Here is a 25,189-nt window from a genome sequence, read left to right as displayed (position 1 = left end):
ATTTTGAGCTAAAAAAATTAATACACTTTGTTTTACTGATATTTTTATTACCTTATATATTTTTTTAAACACGATTTCTCCAGGATATATAATTATATTTTTCTCTGTATTTTCTCTCCAAAATTCGATATGATATGTTGTATTCTTTCTTGTTGCATATTTAAGAATATTTCAATACCTTAACTTATTTGTGAATATCTCAAATGAGTACAAAATGTGAATTACATCTTTATTATTTATTGAAAAAAAAGCTCATTCCACTTTTCAATTAATTTGACGACATTTGATTTCAATGAAACAATTGTGGCAGTGGTATAATGGGTGTAAGTTTCATCAGAGACCAAATGAGATCTCTTTCACCAGCCAATCATCAATAGAAAAGGAATTGTCACCCAGGGCATGGGATATTTTTTTTTCTTCATTTTATCACATCTGACTTATATAGAATTTCAATACGGTCAATACCCATCTGAGATGTTCCGTTTTATTATTTAAAGTATTTACAGTTAAAAATTTATTAATTTAAAGTAATCACTAATATACAAGATAATATAAGGAAGTGTACGTTTTTTGAATGCTTAATTATCTCGGTTAATAGGACAATAAGGTCTCTATGTAACTTATTAATGAATATTAATTAAATTCCTGAAACGGTGCCATTTAATTTAAAAAATAAGTTTTGAGAGAACCGTGTAATTGTTTATAACATGATTTTTGAACGTGATGATAAACGGCAAACTAGATTTCACACATTTCCATTTGAATGGATCAGCCTATTAACAAAGTTGAGAAAAAATTGTATTACTTTATGATTTCAGAAGGCATAATATTTATTTCTAATAAACTCTACTCTGAAATACAAAAACAAGCTTTCTATACATTCTCTAAATGTTTTAAGCGACAAGATTGACAGCTATTAAACGAAAATTGTTTTCCTTACTTTATAATTTATAACTATAAAGGAGTTCAATTACTGACGTCTCGTAAAACCTCTCATGGCAAATACATTCTCTAAAAGTATAACACAGCGTAAATAAATGATGATTAAATGAAGATTGGAAGAGATAAACGAAATCAATGCCTAGAATTTTCCACCGTGTTTCACGTTAAAATGTCAAATGAGAAATACATCTTTATTTATAAAAGTGAAAATTACTTTATCTAAAGCAAAGTAATAACAGGGATTAGTGTGAACAAATTTTATTTCACTACTTCGCTTTTAGATCCAGGATTTTGATCACTTTTAAGACCTGAATCAACGCCGTTTGACAATTTTGGGAATGAAAAAAAAATGATAGATACTTATAAACATAATTAGTTATATTACAATCTACTATTTCTTTCTCGTAACAACTGAAACTATCCAAAAATATGGGCAATGAGAAGTAACTGTACTTCCAGCATTTTTAAAAAAAATTCCACCATTTTTTTCTACTATAATATACCCATTACTTTTGTAAAATAATATAAAAATTTGTAAAGAAAAAAAAATATTTCTGGAAAATATTTGCTAGAAAATTAATCAAAATAAAAGTTAAAAGCTAGTCAACACATTTTTTTCATAATTGAAGATAGGATATCTTTAATAGGAGTATTTATCTTATATTTATTATGTGTCTGCGTTGACTCTCCACATTATAGACCATTTTATATAGAGCTATAAGATTCGGATGCAAATAACAGATATAATACAGGCTTGGAATAACAATAAAAAAATAGCACTTAATAAAATAAAGAATTTTGTCAAACGTAAACATTGAGAAGTAAAATAAATATGACCAATTGAATAATAAATAGGAACAACAAAATATAAATAGTGTATAAGATATAAAAAATATTATATAATAGTTACTTGGAAGGAAATTAAATTATCTCAATATTGATAAAACTCGATTTGGAAAAGGCTTACATCCACTTTTCAGCAGATATTTATCATATCTGAAATGAAATTTGGAGGATAGGAATGTACAATTAAGAGCGATTTATTAGAATTTTAAATTAAAATTGAAATTGTTTTTAAAAAAATTGATTAAAAAGGTTAAAAAAAAGGACGTGGAAAAATTAAGCCAGGATTCAAGGTGAATGTTTGAAATACTGCAAAAACTGATCAAGTTTGTCATAATTACTTTAAGTTAAATTAAACTAAGAATCGAAATTCAGAACAACCTGCCAAAATCTCTTGTCATTTAAGTACTTTAAAATGACAAGGAGACCAACTCTCTCGACTTCTGTTTAATGTTGATTTTCAAAAGATTATAAAAGATTCTAATATTAAAACGAGAGGAACAGTTTTAATAAAGCTGCACAGATTTTTGCATTTGATGGTGGCATCAGAGGTGGTTTTAGCAAGGAAACAAGGGGACAATTCGCTCCCCCCTTGTCGGCAACCACTAACTCCGCTTATGTTTGTTTAGTTTGCATGAGGAGTCATGAAGTTAAATATCATCGGGCAAAAGTAATTGTTCAAATGAAAAAAAAAAAATTACTCACATACTTAGACTTTTAAAGGCGTTATTATGCCATGGGACTCGACACCACTGGGAATGTTCTTGAATACAATAAACTGATAAAAAAATATAATGTTACTAAAACAGCGTAATTTTAATGTCTGTCACATTTTGATTCTTATAAATGCTTTGTTGAAGAAACATCAACTCGGTCAGCTGGTAATCAAAGATGAGGAGTTAAACAAAATAGTAATTAACATGACTTTAATACGGATAACTTCCTTTTTACAAAAGAAATTTCTTTTATTCTACTGAATTCAGTAACATAATTATTTACGAACTTTTATGCTAAATTATTAACTAATTTTATTATAAAAAGGATTCTAATGAAAGTATAAATGTTCAAATGATATTCCAAGAAATGTTACATATTAAAGCGTTATTTTTCAGAAAGCAATGCAATACGAAAATTATTTTTAAAACAATAAAACGAGCCACCCTAACAACTAATACACTATCCTAAGATATAAGAAGCCTTAATATGATAAAAGAATCTACCATTATAATATTTATATTTAGTTTTCGTTTCATTAATCAAAGAAAACAAACATGTGTTATAAGATGATTTTCTCATGATAACATGGAACCATCTTCATATCACTTTCAATAATGCCTTAAATATAATATTCATTTATCTAAGAAATAGCATCGAGAAAATGATGTATTATAAACCTTCTGCTGGTATCTTTTTCTACTTTACCCTAGGGCGTAGTGATATGATTGGATGCAGCTAGGAATGATTCATTCATAAAATGTAGCTATTTATATCAACGGGACACTGAGTAAGCTTTTTCTGCATCAAAGATTTAAAAGGATTTACTATGAAAGATATTTATTCCAGGAATGATCAATTTTTAGTAAATTGGGCGTTTTCACAGATTTATGTTTTCTCTTCTTTTGTGCAAAAATGAAATTTCTAGAGATGGTAACCAAAAATGTAATTATAGAAAATACTTCGCATTATCTGAAAATACTTTTTATGAAAAATATTTTTTATTTATTATTTAACAAGATCTATTACTGTTGATCTTGATATATATTATCTAGATCAAGATAGAACGTTATCAAGATTAGATATATTATATCTTGATAACGTCATCTATTATTTCCCAAATTATAATCTATAGATTTTGATAGATTATAATTTAGGAAATAAATTTAAAGAAATATTAATTATTATCAATATTCTAAATTATTACGGTGTCCCAAAAGTTTCTTTCTCATCGCGCAATGAATGGCCTTATCTGGCTCTGTTTGTGCAAACATGCAATATTTGCACAATAGATTGCTTGTGCAAATCTATTGTGCACAAGATTTATATATTAGCCGTCTACGCACTTGGTGCAAAGAAAATAGGTCTTCAACTGTCGCAAAGCCAAGACTACACCCCAAAAAGTTATTTAGACCATTTGGGGGGGGGGTGGATTTTAAAGGCGTAATTTTCTACGAGTTCGTTACTCATGGTGAAATAATAAATTCTACGAAATACTGTTATCAACTGGATCAATTGAAAGTTGCCGTAGCAAAAAACGGCCAGAATTAAAAAGCCGACGAGGCGTGTTTTTTTTTTCTCCCATCATGACAAATCGAGACCACATATTGCATTAGTCGTAAGAAAGAAGCTTTTACAATTTGATTGGGATTGGATTCTGCATACTCTCCAGATCTCACTCCATCTGATTATTACTTCTTTCTCTCCTTAAGAAATTATCTTCGTGATAAGCGCTTTAAATCCATCAGGGAAATAAAAGCGTACCTCGATGATTATTTCTTGTCCAAAGCACAACAATCTTGAAAAGAAGGCATAATGAGGCTTCTTGAGAGATGGAAGAAGGTAATAGAGCAACAGGGTTCTTATGTAACAAAATAAATAATATCTTAATCAGTAAATATTGTGTATTCATTTCATATTAGAAATAGGGAAGAAACTTATGTGGCACCCTTATATATAAAATCCCTTATATATACCCTTATATATCAAATAAAATAGAAGTGAAATGTTATTTTATAGAGTATTTCGTTTTAAAATTAAAATACTAATGAATTATAATTATTTCAATCTTTCGACATATCAATGAATGTTCAACAACTTATGTTGCTATTTTAGAACAGGTTATCATATATATTTTAGAACACAACGAATTACGCAAAAGTTTCAGCCGCCAATGAATGTCTCTCTTATCAAAAGTTACTGTAGTAAATGTAATATTATTTTGTCATGGAATAAATTTAAACGCTGAAAAATGTAGAAAATCACGTATTTATGCAAAGAGTTAAGGTGTTACTTCATGATTTAAAATTTCCATAAATTAAATATGCTCTCCACTGAATATTACATTGTATAACAGTTATAAATTCTGCTATCTCCGATCAACGTCTGACGGGAAGACAATCTCATCTGACATTTTCTAAATTCATCGACTTCGGTAATTATTTGATTAATTTATGTATACAAATTATTCCTATAGAATACTAAGTAGCACTTTAAATTCAACTCTAAATTTTATCATTTCTGTCATAGTTTAGTAATTGTAATCGTTTGCACTAAAAAATCAATACTAATTTTTGCATCTATTTAAAGTTTCTTTTGATGGCAAAATGTTTCCTCATCCTCATCAAATAATATGAATATTTCTTTCTTTCGCAAATATGCAAAAAATTCTATCTATTACATTGTATAACAGTTATAAATTCTAGATAGCCGGATTCGGAGGAGATAGCCATTAACATGTATAATGTGTCTCTAAAGATAATGTTAAAATTTGCAAAGATATTTATGAGTTAATTAAATGGTTTTGTTTTCGACTAATTTTGTTTAATGACACTCTGGCAATAGTAAATTGATTCGGCAGCTAAATAGGCATTCAATATTAAATATTCACGATTCTAAAATTTTGTGAGCCTTTTGTGGGCGCTAATTACTTATGTAGAAATATATTTACTTCAAGCATCTGCTATTGTATATTTAAATATTTATAAATCCTTTTACAAATAACAATAACTGTGGGAAATTAAAATTTAAAAAATCGAATTCTTTTGAATTGAAAATTTGCTCCAGCCTTTTTATTATATTTAATCAGCTTATTGTTGTTGCATTACAACAACAACAAAAAAAATACAAAGAATCTGCATCAATATGTTTTTACGAAAAAAATAATTAAAGTGTTTTTATGTGGATACTTTAATTATTACAATTTATTTTTTATCAGCTCTTTGTATTTCAATTTTATTATATTTTTGTGCATTTATCCGCTTTCATGACAATAAGATGCTTGTTTTCCTGACCTATTCTAAGTGTTTTTCCCCCTCTATTAGTGGAGAAGTTAATGACGTTAACTTAAAAACAACAATAAAAATTGTCAATATAATGAACCTCTGAAAGTACCATCACGTTTCTCGCATGTCTTTTCCAACCAGCTAAACCACCTACAGAATACTCTATGTTTAAAATCAAATTTGGAGTGAATGGTGATGGCAAATCGATGTATCGTAAAAGCTATATTGTCAGCGCTTTTAATAGGACATCACGTGATTGACATGAACTCATTATGTCCAATAGAATTACTCTAGTGCCCGGCACTGCATTTCGACAACACGCTCAGTAAAATCTAGTAAAAGACAAAGAAATCGAACAATCTCTTGTAACTTCTCAATACTTTGGCCCGAATCATCCTTGATAATATTTAATTTACTGCAGCATTAACGACCGAGATGTGGGACTGACAAATCCAGCGAAAACCCTCGCTCTCACAGACAATGGAAGTCCAAGAAAAAGGAAAAATCTCCGTCGCTTCGTTCGAGATTAATTTACGGCAAGAAAATCCCGGGAAAGCGACCTAATGAAATTCTAGACGAACGCTTAAGGGCATTTCTTCTCATTTTTGCCCTTTTTTTATATTTTGCCAAGAAAAATGGCCCGGTAAAGTGCATTCTTCTCACTGGAGTAAGAAATTTTTATAACGCACTTTCATCGGAAGAGGTTGTACTTCAAAACTCCACTTTTTTTCTATGTATACCCACTTTCCGTAAACATTGTGGGCTAATGTAGTATTTTTTATGCTATCAACAAAAGACCATTTTATTCTTGTTATTGGATATTTTATTAAATGGCGAGTTAAATATATATTTAATGGTTCTTAAAAGATGTGAAAAACTTCAAGTATTTTATGTATTTAATTAGAAAGACAGTAAATATCTAGAACAAATAAATTGGCATTTTTAGGATTATACTAAGATTTCATATGCTTAAAAAAAGATTATGTTTCCTATTAAAACTACAGGATCTTTTGTAAATTGGATTGTAAATTTGACTTTTTAATCTATTTTACTTCGCGTTTTTAATAATGTATTTTAAAGGAAATACCGCTGCAATTCTAAAAATGCATAAAAAAAAAATGTTTCTATATTTTAGTCACTAAGCCTACACCCCTTGAAAAGAATGACATGTTTGATGGGTGCAGAGAATTATAGAAAAAAAAATTGCGGCAAAACAGCTATTATTCTGAAAAACGCTTTATACTTGGTCATGCTTAATATTTCAAAGGTCCTTTATGTTCTTATATGGATTTAAGAACACACTAATTATTGACACCTAAAATAAAACCTTTTATCTAATTAAAAACTTAAATACATTTGTAGCTCAAGAAGTTAAATAAAACTTTCTAATTTTTATTTTGAATCTGTCATGAAAGAAAATAATAAGAATATTTTTGCTGGCATTTTTCAATATCAATTTAAATAACCAATTTCTTTAAAAAATAATATTATTCACTGAATAAAAAAAACTATCGCGCAAGAAAACGTAATCGTAAATTATTCTTCGATAAAGATAGATTCGTCAACATTCTACATCGATTTGGTCAATTTTTTTGAAATGCCCACATTTTGATCGTCAACATGTTAATTGTTTTCATTCTTCCTCTTTCGACTCCTTCATTCTTCTTTTGATAAAAGTTCAACGATAATCTTTGTTAAAATTTCTACTTGATTAGAACCTATCAGCTCAGGAGGAGACAATAAGATGTTCTTAAATGTAAGAAGATTTGCAATGACATTTGTCGCTTGGGCATAATTCAGTTAAATGCTCACATTTTAATGATTAATGTATTAATTTTAACTCTTTTTCTTTTTGTGAATCATACCAACATATTTCAACCAGCGGGAGTTGTCTCAAAAATTTCTCGTATTATCTAATAACAGTGAATTTGTGTTTCAGTTGCATTTGTTCCCAACCATTGAAACCGAAATACGATACAGAGCTGCAATTTCATTCAAAAAATCACAAACCAAATTGTATACATTTAAGTCATAGTGGGTCTTGAGTTATCGCATTTACATGTTTTTGAATGTACAGACCGACAGACATTCAACACCACATGAGATATGGATCAAAATTTTGAAGTGCCTACTTTATAAATGTTAAATCTGTGTATCAAATTTTATAAATCTAATTTTCATTATTTTGTAGTTATGATGTTAACCTATATTCGAGCAGCGTGCAAGCAAATTTTTTCTTAATAAATTTTGCATAAGATTAGATAGGAATCTACCAATTTTGTGAAAAGGCCATAAAGTAAATTTCATAGCAGACAAATATAATACAGAAATGCGTGTTTTGAACTGACGGTGGTAAAAAGCGAGAAAATTCATCAAAATCTCAAGTTCGATTTTTTTTTACCATTACAATATTACTTTCAATACCATTGCAATATTTTTTACTTTCTCTATACTTCGTATATGATAAAGTAAAAAACAGCACCCTAATCCTTTCGATTTCATAAAACGCATTGAATTTTACTTTCTTATCGAAATCTCTTTAATATATATTCTACTCGAGTTATGGTTATTGGTATCATTTAAATCCTTCACCATTTGCATATCCCAATGAGTATAAGACAACTGCTCTATAATTTTAATGATATTCGAGTTTTTAACAATCGGTTTGGCTCTGCAGATTCAATCAGGTTCTGGCGGAATAAACCACAATAATAAGTTAATAAAAAATAACTCAAATAATTTTCTTGCAAAGATATAATCAGATATATTCAACTGAACCCTAATATAGGAGATTTGATTAGTTCAGAACTATAAAAATGAACTTTCCTTTCGTGAAGCAGAATGTTCTAGAATGAATTTTGTTTATTATTTAAAAATAGACATTAAAATTTTTTTAAAAAAGGAATGTTTTTAACTATCAAATATTTTCAGTTGAAAGATCAAAAGTTATATAAAATTTTATTTTTCTAATAAAAGAAAATCCTCAATTATTTATGGCAAATATCAGAGTTTTTTTTTTAAAAAAAAAAAAAAAAAGATTTAAATAAATTTCTGTAATGGCAAATAAATATTTATATGAAGTAAAAAATGAAACTCAATATTTTTAAGATTTTTAGGAGCCAAAAGAAAAGAAAAAAATATTTGATTCTAAACCACATTTAAAATAAACTCAATATATCTAAAAAGCATTTAATTATTACGGAGCTATAAGAATAAGTTTACTTTCTTGAAATGAAATCTCCTTTTAATCCAACTCCAGAATCCAGTGTTTATTATTCAAAAACAGACATTGGACGATATAAATAAATAAACATTCTTTCCGAAGAATAAATTGAAAACTGTAAAGTAAAAACTTCTTTTTGAATAAGAATCGAAGGGAAAGCGATATTTAGAATCCTTTGATCTATTCTCCCCTTTCCGCTTAGCGAAGAGTATGAAGTTCAATTCTTTATTTCTTTTCTTCAGGTAGAAAAGCCAGCCATTAGCAATCGTTGGATCTTGAATTCAAAAGAGTTGAACAGAGCAGTAAAAACTGAACGAAAGCGCATGCTCTCACCTAGATTTAAAACCTCTCTTTGACTAAATACATTAAAAAATTATTTTTTAAAATTAATCGGGGAAAAGCCGCTAATGTTTTATGGTAATTATGAAAGAAATTCCTAAGTTGGTCTCCATCGTTATATAAAAAATAAAGCTTTTGATCGCTAACTTTTTAAAAATTTAATGCGACAAAAAATTGTCAGGAAACAGTTTTTTTAGAGAAATCACATTTTTAGATAACACATTCCTGAATTAAATGATTAATCAAAGGTAGATAGAGGCAATGCAAATTAAATGTAGAAATATACATCGGACACTAAATGAGAAGTCAAACTCAAGATATGTTTTCAACTACTTTATTTCAAATATGTTTTATCGATTGTATCATATATGCTTGCTCAGTTTCAAATTTTGCTTATACAATAATGTTTTAAATGCATAAATAAATGGTAAAATAATCATCATATAAACTTTACATAGTTTAATTTCTTACACCCAAAGGATGAAACCAGTTCAAAGAATTTTATTTCAACGGCTCTTAATTTTCAATAAAATTGCTCAAAAATTGTTAATGTAGCACATTTTCACAAAGAAATTTTATTTGTAAATGATTAATGCCGCTATTCACACGAGGCATTATTCTTCATGGACAAAAGTTTAAAAGGATCGTATAAAAATATATTATTAATGCTTTTGAAAAATTGTAGAGAAAGAATGGAAATGAGGAATTAACACATTTTTTTTTGATATATACATCAATTCTTTCAAATGGGATCATAAAAGTATTCACATGGTGCATAAGGGTTTTAAGTGTACGATTTATAATTCCCACGTTTTAAATGAAGTTTTTTTTTTATGTTAACTGGATATGATATAATTGATTTTGAGGGCAATTTTCTCGAAAGCTAAAGATTATGGATGTTTGGATTTTAGATCTTTTCATCACTGAAATTGATACATCCTGTATGGCATGTAGTTTATGTAGTAATTACGAGACATCCTATATTAAAATTTTCGTCATAAAATTAACCTTATGCCAACACAAATAAGGTTAAACAATTTCAACCTCAGTGTGCAATCTTATAGAAAGATTAAATGAAAATGGTCTCTTTTTCATAACGTTTGATCAAAGTAGTTACAGTCACGTATAAAAAATTATGAATATTTCATATCAAAAATTATTAAATGAAAAAAATACGAATTTTATGAAATATTATTAAATTCTAAATAAATATGAAAAAGTGGACAGCAAAAATTACCATTAAAAGTAGTATATGTAAGCAAGAGTGTGTTATGAAAATTTGAATTTGAGAAATAAAAATCTAGCAACATTCAGGTTTCTGATCATGCGCAGTTTTTACTTCGAAGATCCACTTGGGAATTTCGATGCCTACCAGAGAGTATTTAGATTCAGTTTCTACGATTCTTTCCTGGGAAAGAAATAGATCCGGTGCACCCGCAGAGAAGATAATATTCTCAGAACACGGCAGGGAGGTGCAGACAAACTGAAGAATATCCCTTTTTACTATTTTTGTCTCTAAAAGATTTTCTGTTATTTCCGAATAGTAAAAATGTCGTATTTCTGAAACTCGAATAAGTGAATTTTTTATACCGAAAAAAAAAACGAAACTATAATCTTGGGTTTATAATTAGAGTCAATGGTAGGACATCATTTTATCTGTGGATATTTATTATAATGTAGTAGATGTGTCCTAATTTCAATTATTTGGATGGATCTGTAGATATTTATTATAATTCATGGCGCCGAATTTTCAGTTTTATTACAGCTAATCAATTCCATCGAATTTTAAGTCATAAATTCGCAAAAAATGAGCATATCATTTAATAACAAATGTTAGCAAATATCTGTCGATATTACGAACATCCCCGATATATTTAAGAAATAAAATATCCGCTTCAGTAACTTTTTGTCTGGTAAACAATTTCTCAGAACTGAATTCAAACAACCCTTTAGGGAGTTTAAGTACATTGTCAACAATAAGCGAAAATATACTTCCAAATTGACAACTGACGCTTGATTTCAGCAGTATTATCTTTTATTATGTGACAGTACAGCATCTAGGATTACTTTAAATCCCCCTACCAAATTCGCGACTTTTTATTTTAGATTATTTTTAGATATTACATTATTTCTAGATGTCAAGAATTAGAGTGATATGCGCATTTCTTATTAAAAAAAATTAAACATACAGATGATAGAAAAGAAGAAATTCGTATTCGTTCTTATTTACAGAATAACATTCTGAAACATCAACATATATTATTAAGAACATCGACGAAATAAAGACATGAAAATGTATTAGAAAAACTTCAACGTAGAATATCCATTTTTTACTCAAATTATTAAAAAAATACATTAACCTTAGAGAAGATTTAAGTTATCTAAAATATATTTTGGCTGTCGTTTCCCTATCTGAAATAATTATATACATATACTAGCAGCCTTTGTCGACCAGGTATTATAGTACACAATAAAGGCATTAAATTCCAATTAAGTAATTATTTGTAGTTGGATATTCATCGTTTATTCACCAAAATAATTTAACGTAAAACTGTGATAAACATCTAAGCTGATTTGTTTTACTGTTGAGATTATTATCTGAACAGTAAACAACAGACGGAAAATAATCTGCTTTAGATTATTATCTGTTCAGCTACCCATCGAACAATAAAGAAAAAATATGACTTCACAGTCGCAGAAAAAGCATATAAATTTTCAATATCTGAACATTTTATTACATTTAGTGCAAATCGGCAACTTCGCTTTTTTATTTCTCCCATTATGATAATTACAACTTTGAAATGACATGTATAATTTATTTATATTCATGAATATATTTGAAGAGTCTCTAGATGGTTTAAAATGCAGATCACAAAAACAAAACAAAAACTAAAGCCAGTTTAATCGTTGAAATATCGTTGATTTTATTTAAAATCTGATGAGGCTTTTTAATAGATTTATAATTAATTAAAATAAGAAAGTAAACATTTATAAAGATATTGCAAAAGAATTTCAAAAAAATAAGCAAAATCTTTGTTTCTGAACTTTCAGCAAAGGAAGAAAAAACACATGATAGAATATTCGTAAGAAAATATGAAAACGGTTTAGAGTGCATGAAAATTGTTGAAATATAATAGTGTGCAATTAAATGAATGTAAATCAGTTGGAAATATAGAGGCAAATTTTTGCATAAAAATGCCCTCCCTTCCCAAAAGAAAATGGTAAATTTTTAGGAAAAAATTGCAATCAATGATATAATAATACAATGAAATAATACAATTAAATCATTGTATTATTGAATTATATTGTGGATTTTTTGTGTGAAAATATCTCATGGAGTTATGGAAGAAAATCTACTAAGTTTTGTTTTGTTTTTAATTAGTAAAAATTCTAATAAAAGATTTAAAAAATCGGACCGAGATACTGATTCTAATATTCAAAATCATAAAAGTGCCAAATTATATGTGTAATAGCTCTCGGTCCAGTAGTCTACCGAATAGAGCTCCAATAGACACATTTCCCTTGTAAGTCCAGCAGATATATAATCACCAACAAGTAACACTCTATCTTAATTATCCAGACTTTTCAAGAGGGAAAAAAGAAACTATTTTTCTCAACTTATAACAAATATTCCTGAATTTTTTTTAACGTTTAAGGCTGTCTACTGGCACCAGATGTAAAAAAATATATCGACATTTTGGACACTCGTTTTAAAAAAAAATCCAGTTTCAAAAGACGGTATCAGCTCTCCTCGAGATTCAATTCAGTTTCTAGAGAAAATTCTATTTCAAGTTCAGTTTCCAAAAGAGAGAAACTGAAACTTTCGGTTTTTCTCTCGAAAACTTAAGATAAATAGATAGTGTTGCTTGAGAATTCTTTTTGAAAATGAAGTTCTGATGTTTCAGTTATCATTAAAAGAACATTATTGTAAATTTGTGGCGGTTTTTAAAGATAAAAACTTGTTGCATTTAATTTTGCACATATTTCAAAACTTTTATTATGGCTTCATTCTGAAATGTGACTGATCATAAATTGCTGTTTTTGTATTTAGAAAAAAAATGCTCGGCTTATCTAAAGTTGGTGATAAAATTAAATCAGAAAGAATATTAATTTTATATAATAATTTTAATGAAAGACCTCAACAAAAATATGAACTAAGCTCAAGAATTGCTATTTTTATATCATTACTACACTAATTTAAATATCACACGATGTTTTTTTTTTCAAAACTATATTTAGCTTCTAATTTAAATCAATTTTTTTCTAAGAAGCAATCAAATCATTATCAGAAAAACTGGAAGATATCACAATAAGCTGGACAGTAATTTGGAAACTGAACTGAAACACAGTTTCATACTTTTTTTTATTTTCAAATTAAACATTGGGATGAACTTCAGCACAAATACAGTAAGAAAACATAACCTAATGAATATGTTATTTTGAAGTTGATCATTAATGTAAAGCAACAAATAATTAAATGATTGATAAATAAGTCAATAAACAGTATACCATAACTGATGCTTATAGCTTTACCTGCAGGCTTCCTTTTGAACAGTATTCTGTAACTACATGGACACAATTAGGATCCACGCATGCGCCGATGAATTGGTTTATGTTATCGTGATGCATTTCTCTCATCTGTCAATAAACAAGAAAAAAATAATTTAATGAATTTTCAACAATCAATTACAAAGACAAAATTGAAACAAATTTTAAGAACTGCAAACTTTAAAAAATAAGAAGATATGCAGGAAACTGTTATTAGGATGGTGCACATATAATTGTAATTTGTACAAGCAGATAGTTTAACTATATTCTTGAATAATTTCTTTTAATCTTATGATTGATTAAATTTTGATGGGAACTGAGTGTAACGTTAGTTAAAACTGTTTGTATGTTGTAAACACGGAATAAAAAATATTTGTCTTCATGTTTTGCTATTTATTTTGAAAATGAGAGCAATGCTGTTGGTCAGAAAAAGATACATGTGATTTATGAATTGAGGATTGACATAAATCCTAGTCAACAAATTTAACAAATTTTAATTCTTTAACAAATTCTTGGCTAAAAGATGACTAGTGTCAGTCAATCCAACTCATTATGAACAAATGATTTCTATGATCAATTTGAATCGTTGTATTCAGTATATGAGATTAAAGAAAAATTCCTCTTTTAAGCCATTAATAGGTATTTGCAAAGGATTAGAGTATTAAAATTGTAGATATTTTAAGTATAACTTTAATCAAAAAAAAAAAAATTCAATGAACACCTGGCATTAGATTTGAAGTTAACATAACAAATGTATTGAAAAGTCACGTATTTTTAATCCGAATGTTAATGGACGATGTATAAAGGTTTGTTAGCGATAACACTAGTTAAAAAGACCGAAAAAATGTTATAATGATCCTGCACGCATCGTATCAAAGGCTGAAACCCTCCAACAGAAGGTCATGTTATTGATTTCATGGAATTACATAACTTTTATGCATTTACAGTTGTTTTCCAATGTAGGTTTCTATGAAATTAAATAAGGTAATTAAAGAAACAATATCTTCCATTATCAAATGGATTAAAAATCATATTTTTCTTCTATAATGGAAGATCATATATAACTTAATTGATTCATAAAATATGAATGGAATTTCAATGAGAAATTCAATCATATCCATCATGAAGCGTGGACTTTGCGCTAGGAAACAATTATCTTCCATTGTCAAATGGATTAAAAATCATATTTTCCTATATTAATGGAAAATCACGTATAAGTTAATTGATTCATAAAATATGAATGGAATTCAAATGAGAAATTCAATCATATCCATCATGAAGCGTGGACTCAGTGATAGAAAATAATAATTTATGTTTTAACAAAACTCTTTGAATGTTACAACGATAGCAATGCATTAAAATCCAAATTGATATAGTCTCTTGCTGATAAAATCCAGAATGTCTAAAGATATAGCATAACGAAAGTAGGAAAAAAAAATGGATAATTATTAATGAATAAAATAGTAAACATATTATTGATAAATTTCCATTTATTATTTCGAAATTATATTTTTATTTCATAGGAAAATAAAGCATTTATTTTTGCCCCAACCTAGTAATTAATTGATAAATAGTTTTGCACATTTTTAGGCTCTGGTCTTTAAGTTCCTAACACATATAATCGAAGATAATTAAGCTAAGTTTGAATCATTTATTTTCTAAATAAGACAAATCCTAGAATGTTATTTGTTATTGCTTATTACTTGAAAAAAATAATTTATATAATTTTTTTTCCAATTAGCATTATTGAGAAAATTATAAAAACATGTCTTTCTATTTTATAAAAGTAATAATGTCATGAAAAAAAAAGATCATTAAGGCCATAAATATAAGATGAATTACTACATGCAAGTGTGATTAATAATTATTCTAGAAAACCGGTAGTGTCCGAAATAATGTTATTGTTCTTAGATGTTGTTTGTTAAAACTATAATTAATGTTCACAGAAACTGTGCGGGTGATAAGATATTTTTAATTAAAGAAAAAAAAGATATATCACATTTTGTAAGGTAGCAGAGTTTAAAAAAAATTTATTTACGTAAAAAAAAAAATCTCCTGTGTATTTCAAAATTTATAAAGCCTCATTGCGGGCTTAAATACAAGCACAAAGAAATAAAATCCATTAATATACCATCGATGACAAACTTCTCTGTGATACATGAAATATAGTTTATGTCTATTATTCCACGTGTGACGTAAAAAACAAAAAGAAAAAAAAACATTAGTTTATTTGTATTCAGTTCTAATATCGATATTTCATTTTTATTATATTTCTTTAATGAAGAAATAATTAATTAATATCCTTGCTTTCGGTTTATAGTTTTCGCTCCATACTCAGACCTCCCTTATAAGTCCGGGCCTGTTCAAGACGGACGAATATAGTGTTAAAAGGAAACGATGCAAACAATAGATTGATGTTTCTCCTTTGAAATATTTATTGAATATAACATAATTTATATATATAATAACATTTTAACCTGCAAACATTGATCTTGCTATTGAAATTATTTTTTAGAATAAATTTACTAATTCGTTGCTTTTGTTTTTCAGCAGTTTTCTGGTCAATTATTAGACAAGTAATTTAACAACTATTATATTTTCGAGATTGTTATTTCGAAAAAGAACTTTTTTCCCCAATCAATTGTGAGGAAATTCGTCAAATGCAAAGGCAAAAATATTCGCATAACAATAAAAGAAACAAGAATATATCACTACAGAGCATAAAAAACTCTAATGTCTAAAAAAAATAATTAATATTAAAATAAAATCTCAAAGCTAAAAAAAATGATTTTATTCTTAACTAACTAAAAATATTAAACACAGTTTTTTTTAAATCATAAGCAGAAATGCGTTAAATTTGTATACTACTTTATTTGTATTAACTTTTTAAATAGCAAATTGTTCTTATAAACATAGTTTTTTAATCTCCTGGGTTTTTATCCGGCATTTGATATTTCTCATAAATATTAATTTGGTTATTTGTAGATTATTATTTCCAGTATTATATTATGTGTTTAACAAGGCAGTTTTATAAAAATGTAAATAATACGTTGTGAGCATTTCTTGCATAAATGATCAAATGATTAGACAAAATATAGAGATATAAAAAAGAGTTACTTTTACAAAATCAGAAAAGGAAACTCGAACACAAAAAAATTAAATAGTAAAGATTTTTTTAACGGAATACTTTCTTACATTTAATCAGAGAAAATTTGACGGTAATTTCTATAAGTTAAACAAAATGGATTTTGTTTAGTGCAAATTTGTTTTTACTTATTAAAAGTGGAATAATTAAAATAATTTTTTCTTATTTCAATAATTTATTTCTAAAAAGTTGTGAAGTTCTTATTGAAAGATGGTTTACTTTCAATTAAAAGTTAGTTTTTACATGCAGTATAATTGTCTCATATAATAATTAGAAAATGAAAGCTCTGTAATAAAATATTATAGTATCTATCAACTGTTGAGATTATGCGTTTTATTAATTATTTAAGAAAAATGAAATAGTTTAGTTTTTACTTTCTATCCATTGTGAGTTAAAATAGTTCTGCTAAAAGTTATACAGCTTATTTAAAGTTACATAACTTTATAACCTCCTATAATATTTACAAAGGAATATGGACAGAATTTTACAAGCGACATGAAACATTGCAATTACTATTCCTATTTTGTTTTATGAAATATAGTTTATTAAGAAATTTCAATCAGAATAAATATCGACGTCTATTATTAATTAAAAAAATAATCAATCCTTAATATATTTTAAAATGCATTATGCTATATTTCAATAAATGTTTTTTAAGAAAATTAATATATATTTCAAAAATTATAACAATTGCAGTTTAGATCTAAGCAATTAATTAATTAAAATCAGAAGGTTTAGTTGCATGCATATGCTAATCTACCTGCAGGTAATGAAGATTTTAGTAAAAGACCTGAGAGTTCAGCGCTCTAACTTAAAAAAGTAATGAACGTTAACTTTTATAACGGTCTATAAGTAACTTTCACGTCATTTTTAATCACTAAAGTTTTTTTTCATTGTTAGTTACTTTATTTTCCAATTTAATTATCCTAATGGTTGAGCTCGCTTCAGGATGAGTGTATCTAATAAATTATTCATAGACATCGAAAGTTCCGAATTTTATCAGTTAATAAAAAGTTCCTCTATTTAGCTAAAAAAAAAGTGAGTTAATGAGCCTAAACTTTCAGGTAACAATGCAGTATCCTGTTTTATAATGAACGAACTATATGCATTGATATCTATTCGTGTCTAAACTTTGATACATTACTGAAAACTACATTTAAAATTTCTAAATAAACACATTTGCAAATAAATGCCACTGCCAATATTTGTTTGAATGTATTTTTCTCAATTACATTCGAAATCTCCCCAAACTAACTTTGAATCGATAAACATTAAAAGGTTTAGCATAAATTTGCTGTACCATACTTTGATGAAAACATTATTCCTAGATTAATAAACTACGCAGCAAAATATAACACATATTTTTTTCAGAAACATTTTGGTGGGTTTTTAAAAATTTAAATTTTTTCTCAATTACATTCAAATCAATAAGTATTAAAATGTTTAGTATAATTTCGTTGTATCATACGAAATATGTTTGACGAAAATACACTATCCCTAGATTAAGAAACTACTCAGCAAAATATAACACATATTTTTTTCAAAAACAATTTAGTGTGTTTTTAAAACTTAAGTTTTTTAAGAAAATTTAAAATGTTTTGTTTCTTATAAAAACATATTTTCTTTGAATATTTAATTTAATCGTGAAATAATCGTAATCGTAATTAATATAATCGTAATCGAAATAATAATAATCGTAATTTAATTGTAAATATAAATCTCCAGACAGTCTACTTTTTAGCAAATTTGCAGTAATAAATGAATTTTATACAAAGAGCACATCTCAAATTCCATCAACACAGCATGTCGAAATTTTCAGTAAATACGTTTACTCAAAAAATGATACAAAGGTAGGGAGATTCTTAACTCGTTGATGGATTTGGATGCCCATTGATTGTTGGTTACTCATCAATTAATTTGGCATAAATGTCACAGTCCAATTTCATTCATTAATGTTGATGTATTTTTGTGTTATCTCTTTCACATACTCATGCATGAATCTACGAATAGTCTTCCAATCGAGAAGATTCAAAGTTTGAAACAAATTTACAATTTTAATGTTTAATTAACAAATCTTTATTTTTTACTTTTTTACGTTCCTAAATCATTCTGTTCAAACACACACAATTATTACACATATATTAATTTAGGAACACCTAATTTAATTCCAAAAATGTATTTTTAATATTGTAAAGAAACTTGTTCTAACGTGGCGCGAACTGAATGTCTCAGTGGTAGAATGTTATGAACAGAAACCGAGAGTTCGCAAGGTCGTCTGACTGCTGGCAAGTTTCCTACAATTTGTTTTGTTATTGATTTACTTTCTGTTATTTCTCGTTTGTTCTAGAATGTTCTTATAATTTCTGTATCTTTCTAAATATGGGATATTCAAGTTATTGCATCTTGAAGATAAAAACAGATGTCTCGAATTGAGATTAGCGAGTGCCATCTTTGACTTTAGTTAGTTAAAACACGGTTTATCTGCGCTAACTTCATCTACGCCACAATATTCTGAGATTCATCTAAAACTCGAAATTTTAAACTATAACAGTACTTTATATACAAGGGATTAAAGAATAAAAACTTACTATTTTCATCTCTTTCTTGGTTTTCCGTGAAATATCGACTATCTTTTTGCTGAACCTCAGCTGCTTGCAAGCCACAATGGCTCCCTTGTAAACGGCGGTGCGAGTAAAGATCTGTTCCATCATTTTCGACTCAATAGACACGTGGCTCACCAGACTCATCTGAAATATACACACGAAATTATATATCAATTGTTAATGCATTTACCAAATCTGACCAGGTTATGAAGAATGTCATTCATTATCTTTAGACAATAAAAGGTTTCACTATTCATTCAGACTTCGAGGAACTTTGCTCGCTGACTGGAAAGAAATATATACGGCAATAAAAGATATCATTGAAAAGATAAGCCTAAGTTCTGTTTAATTTTTTAGTAATTAAATTGCTGAATAAAATTTCAAAAAAAAAGTTCCGAAATTGCACATTTCCATCATTTAATATATAATATGCCGAGTGTAGTAGCTTTAGGGCAAACAGTGTGGACTATAGAGTCCTAACACTCACATACATAGACACACACTTACATTCATTCTTATTATTAGTAAAGATAAGACACAAATCATCGCAAGTTGCTTACCTATCAAAATTACAAATTACCGGAAAATAATAATAAAAAAAAGAGCCAATTCATTAATAAAAGAGAACGTCTTCTTTTGAAAAATGTGCAAAATTCTAGATTCTTTTAAAGTAAACACAATAAATCATGGGTCGAAAGAAATTCAATTTACAAATTATTGATATAAGGAATACATTGATATACAACCAGAGAAATGATTAATAAAGTTTAATATTTATAAACAAACTCTGTTGAATACTGCACCCTAGAGAATGTATGATAAAGTGATCATATCAAATGGTCTGACAAAAAATGTACATCCCTTGACATACAATGTACAATGTATATCAAGAAATTTTTCCAGTTAGGAACAATATACCATTTTTCCACGTTAATACTCTCGAGAATGGCAACAATATTTCAAGAATACACACAAAAAAAATATATCGCTCTTTTTCGGCATCGAATAAATTTCCTTCTCTCATTTTTCTTTGGAAGTTATTACTGACAAGCAAGACAAATGTTTTCAGAAAATTCTTTCAGAAATGCAAAATTTGCATGTTGATTAGAAAATGATTTTTTTCTTAAACATTTTTCAAGGAAATTAAGTGTATAATACATTGTCGCATCATTATATTAAAGTAAGGTTTTAATTATTTATCTTTATATCTTGAATGTCGAATTTGCCAACAAGCCATTTATAAGATCAGCTTTCTCCAGAAACCGAATTTAGTAAAAAGAAACTAGCTATCTTGATACATAATTAAACATTAATTAATATATTTTTGATTAAAAATGTTTTCAACGATTTTGTGAATAAAGAACATTCCGATGATGTCTAATTTTATAAAAGTGGAGAAATGCTTTAGATTAAAATTATGAAACATTATTTTCTCTTTCGATATAATAGTTGATAATCAGATAAAAATCAAAAGTTTCATTATTCATTTTTAAAGCAATTCTGTTTCTTCATATTGTAATTTTTGTTTCTGAAAACACAATGTGTTTATTGCATTTTCAATTAAAATAATTTTTAATAAAATGAATAGTTACAAGTTGGTTCTCCAGTAATAATGCTTGTATTTAATTAAATTAAATTATAGAAAATTAAATAAGAAACGGTAAATGATATTGATAAAAATATAATTCATTGAACAATGTAAAGCAGAATACTTTAAACACGAAAGAATTTAAAACGCGATTTAATTAGAAATCTGACGTGGATTAGATTTGCTTAGAGCTTTAGATCTATATTAAATTATGCATTATGCATTAACCGTTGATTAGAACTTTAGATCTATATTAAATTATGCATTGTAAACACCGTTTTGATGCAAAATAAATATTTTCAGGATGGGTCAAATAAATTTTAATCATAGTTGGATAAAGAGGAGGAGACCTGAGCTGCCACCATAATTTTAAGCTCTCTCATGGGATTAGAATATGACTCATTTTTATATATTTCAGCAAGTTTACCATGAGGTTAATATAATGTATGAAACAAACTAAAATTAATGACTCTTTACCGATGTAATACCATGACGTAAGATTAACTTTAGTTAAATTACATTTGTGTACTATTTTATAGCAACACGAGGACCATTTTGGGACGGACTGCTTAACTTTAAGTCGAGATCTGTAACAAAATCGATATTGGGATTTTCTCTCTGTGTAACTTTCGAACCGAGTCACACTAGAAAAAAGACATTGGATGTCGATTGATTTAACGTGTACCAAGATGGCGGCAGAAAAATATGTGAGGTGCTGTACCAACATAAAATTTTCTTTAAGTGTTTTTCCAAAATTACTTGTTCTAGTAGCTATTCTTTGTTTTGTATTCTTGCTTATTCTGTGTCTGAACGTTCTTCAATATATGTCATCTAGACATAAAAAAAAAAGATAATGTTTTGTCAACAAGAATGTTATTGAATCTTTATTGTTCTTTCATTACTCCAAACAAAACAACACAGCTTTTGTGAAATATCAGGACTGCAAATCATTCTCCATAAGGTTTCAAACATTGATCTATCCGGATTCAGTGCCGATACCTTATCTGTCGACATCGATTCACTGGTAGCAGTCAAATCAGACAGCAAAATTTATTTCCTTAACCACGGATTTCTCTAACGTATTAATTAAAAAATCGCATTTTTAAGATATGTATTAATACCAAAGAGTTTATCAGAGGAATTTAAATCATTTTTTTAAAAAATTATCAGTTTCACTTCATCATAGATTCTAATATAAAGAATTATGTAGTTCGATACATAATTCAGTCATGACATTATATCAAAAAGGATAAGATTTTTATTGTGACATTTGGATGTTTTAGGGATCAATCTTATTCATAACTTAGTGAATGTGTAGAAATGTGCATAACGCATTCACTAAGGTTAGAAAAACGAATGTTTAGAAAATAATCAAGAATTATGACCAATTTACAGAAATTAGAAATATAGAAATTTTATAGTAAAAAATACTAGGTAATTTATCATCAAATAAAAAATTTAAATAAAAAAGAGTTATATATAATTTTTTAAAGAGCTAAATTTCTCAGAATTCTTGTATTTAAAGAAAATATTTAATTTTCGAAAACGATTTATTTTAGAATTTATATCATTACAGAGGAAACTCCAAAAAAAGGTAAATAAATTTATTCAGGGAAATTTCATTTATCAAAACAAAATAAAAATTCTAAAAATGTTTGCCAAATCTGCTAAAAGCAAACTTTTATTTAAATGACTTTAACTGTAAATAAAAAAAATATTCCTTCTTGATATAAAAAGCATATTTTATCAAATGAAGCTCATTATCAAAGGAAATGGAATTTTTCAGTCTTTGAGAATTTTTATTCCGAAAATAAATAAACGCAGAAAACTTTTTACGTCAATTTAATTTTTTAATATTTTTTCAGAAAAATCGAAATAGATAAAGAAAACTAGACTGAAATTCAATTAGCAAATACAAAATTCAAAAAAGAGTTACTAAATATAAAGGGTTCAACAAAAATATTCTTTCAATAAAATGAAAAAGATATAACATAGGTCCAAAAGTTTTCTTAGAAATAAATTTTAATAATTTTAGAGAAATATTAATGAAAAGTAAAAAAAAATAATAATAATAAATTATGATTTATTCGGAAGGTTATTAAAGTTGAAAATAAAATTGTGTCCAATCCGATTAAATTTCATTACTTCACATAAAAAAGAAAGTAAAAATATTCACCAAGAAATTTGAATTATGGCTTCTTGACTAAATACGAATCAGAAATACTTTAAATTTATTTCCATTATCGTTAGGATACTTATCAAAAGTATCGTTAATACCTAGCCAATAATAGTTGCGGTATTTAAATGAAATAAGTCGACAAGTGTTTCTGGATCTGAAAATTCATTTTAACTGTATTAATTAATTGTAAGTGTAACAAACATTTCTCTTAATAATATATTAATTGATTCTGTGGGTAGAATTTGAATCCGATGGGAATAATTCACTTCTTAATTTATCATATTCTGATGAAACTATTTATAAAAAGAATTTTGTCGCTAATTCGTGGATTTTTAAAACAAATCTGTAAGCTTTTAAGAGAAGAAGTAATAAAATAATTCTGAAATATCTCGAAGATATATTAGTGGAAGCCCAATAAGCTTTTATTTGATATTATTTATTTAATTAATAACCACGATTTTGGAACTCTTCATGATAATAATTGAAAGAGATTTGATTCAATTACTGATAAATTACGCCACTATTTGGCTACAATCAATTGAGGTGGTTTTAATATTTTCCTATTTAAATATCAAGTAGATAGATAGAAAAGGTTGAATATCAGTAGCTCTCAAAGAGTATATGCTTTTTAAAATAAATTAATATTTTTCGATTAATGGAATTATGCTAAATATCTCTGCATACTATTACATTAAGTAATTTTATTCCAGGAAATTAGATATTATAATTAACAAATTTTATTAAGTTATTCCTGTTATTTTGAAAAACATTGGAATTAAAATAATATTACACAATTCGTTATCTCTATTAACCTTCCCAGAAGGCACGCTTGTATGTGAGATACACAAGAGAAAAATTTCATTTTATAATTTTTATCATAGAATGCTACGAAAGCATGGCATCTGTTACCCTTACATCTCTTTTTGACAAAATTTGGAATACTAGGTGTTAATATATTAAAACTCTTCAAATCTATTAATTAAATTTCAGAGATTATTTTTTTGTTGCATCTTCTTTCCTTTGTCGTTTTAAAAGTATAAAGTATCCATACGTCAAAAGATACATTGTTTATACGACCAACAATACATAAAAGCTCTTTAGAAGATAATATCTACAACGACTGGCAAATACTACATTAAATATGTTGAACGAGGAATGTCCATCTGTGTCGCTAAAATTAAATGTGTTGAAAAGAAAAGCAGAACTAAGTTTTGACAAAAGGAACCATGTGTTTTCAGATTTAAAAAAAAAAAAAAAAATGAAAACTTGCCAAATTGACAGACGACTTTTTTTTTTTAAGAAAAAAATATTATTTTGGAAATGTTTATGGTAAAAATATTACTGCTATCGAGAATCTGAGGAAAATTTCAAGTAAAAATGGCAGTAAAAATAATTTCTTGGTTGTTACTTTAAATATTTAGCAATTTTAAATTATTTTATGTGTCATATTACGGTACCTAACTTGCATGATTTCAAACAAAAATTTTTTGCCTCCCCCCCCAAAAAAAATTATTGCGTTGCGACAAGAGAATTTATTTGTACAAAATACAACTTTTATGAACACTCAAAAATGGTTTTAAAAAATCTTTGTAGTTGATATCTGCTTTAATGCGCTGCTACAGGTTTCCAACGTTACTAATAATGCCAAGTCACCAAAGTAGCAGGCATCGAATTCAAGAAAGTGAAATATTAATAAACAAATATGCAAGAGAAATGCTAGAAAAACTATACTGCTTCCTTTATGGTTTACTTTATAGATAAAAAAACTCAAAGTAAAATTG

At 27.2% G+C, this 25,189-nt stretch overlaps 1 protein-coding gene across 2 annotated transcripts in view; it reads right to left on the bottom strand.

Annotated features, from left to right (window-relative positions):
- The window catches only part of LOC129963110 (receptor-type guanylate cyclase Gyc76C-like), a 426,844-nt gene that overhangs the window by 97,693 nt on the left and 303,962 nt on the right, over positions 1 to 25,189 (bottom strand). For both annotated transcript variants that reach the window (XM_056077187.1, XM_056077197.1), the window contains 2 exons: positions 19,627 to 19,785; positions 13,879 to 13,983 (listed from right to left, as the gene is read on the bottom strand). In XM_056077187.1, the coding sequence (XP_055933162.1) occupies positions 13,879 to 13,983; positions 19,627 to 19,785 (264 nt within the window). The remainder of the gene's footprint in view (positions 1 to 13,878; positions 13,984 to 19,626; positions 19,786 to 25,189) is intronic.

Source organism: Argiope bruennichi, chromosome 1 (genome assembly GCF_947563725.1).
Source record: "Argiope bruennichi chromosome 1, qqArgBrue1.1, whole genome shotgun sequence".
In the NCBI taxonomy this organism is placed as follows: Eukaryota; Metazoa; Arthropoda; class Arachnida; order Araneae; family Araneidae; genus Argiope; species Argiope bruennichi.
This window is presented reverse-complemented; position numbering and strand designations above follow the sequence as displayed.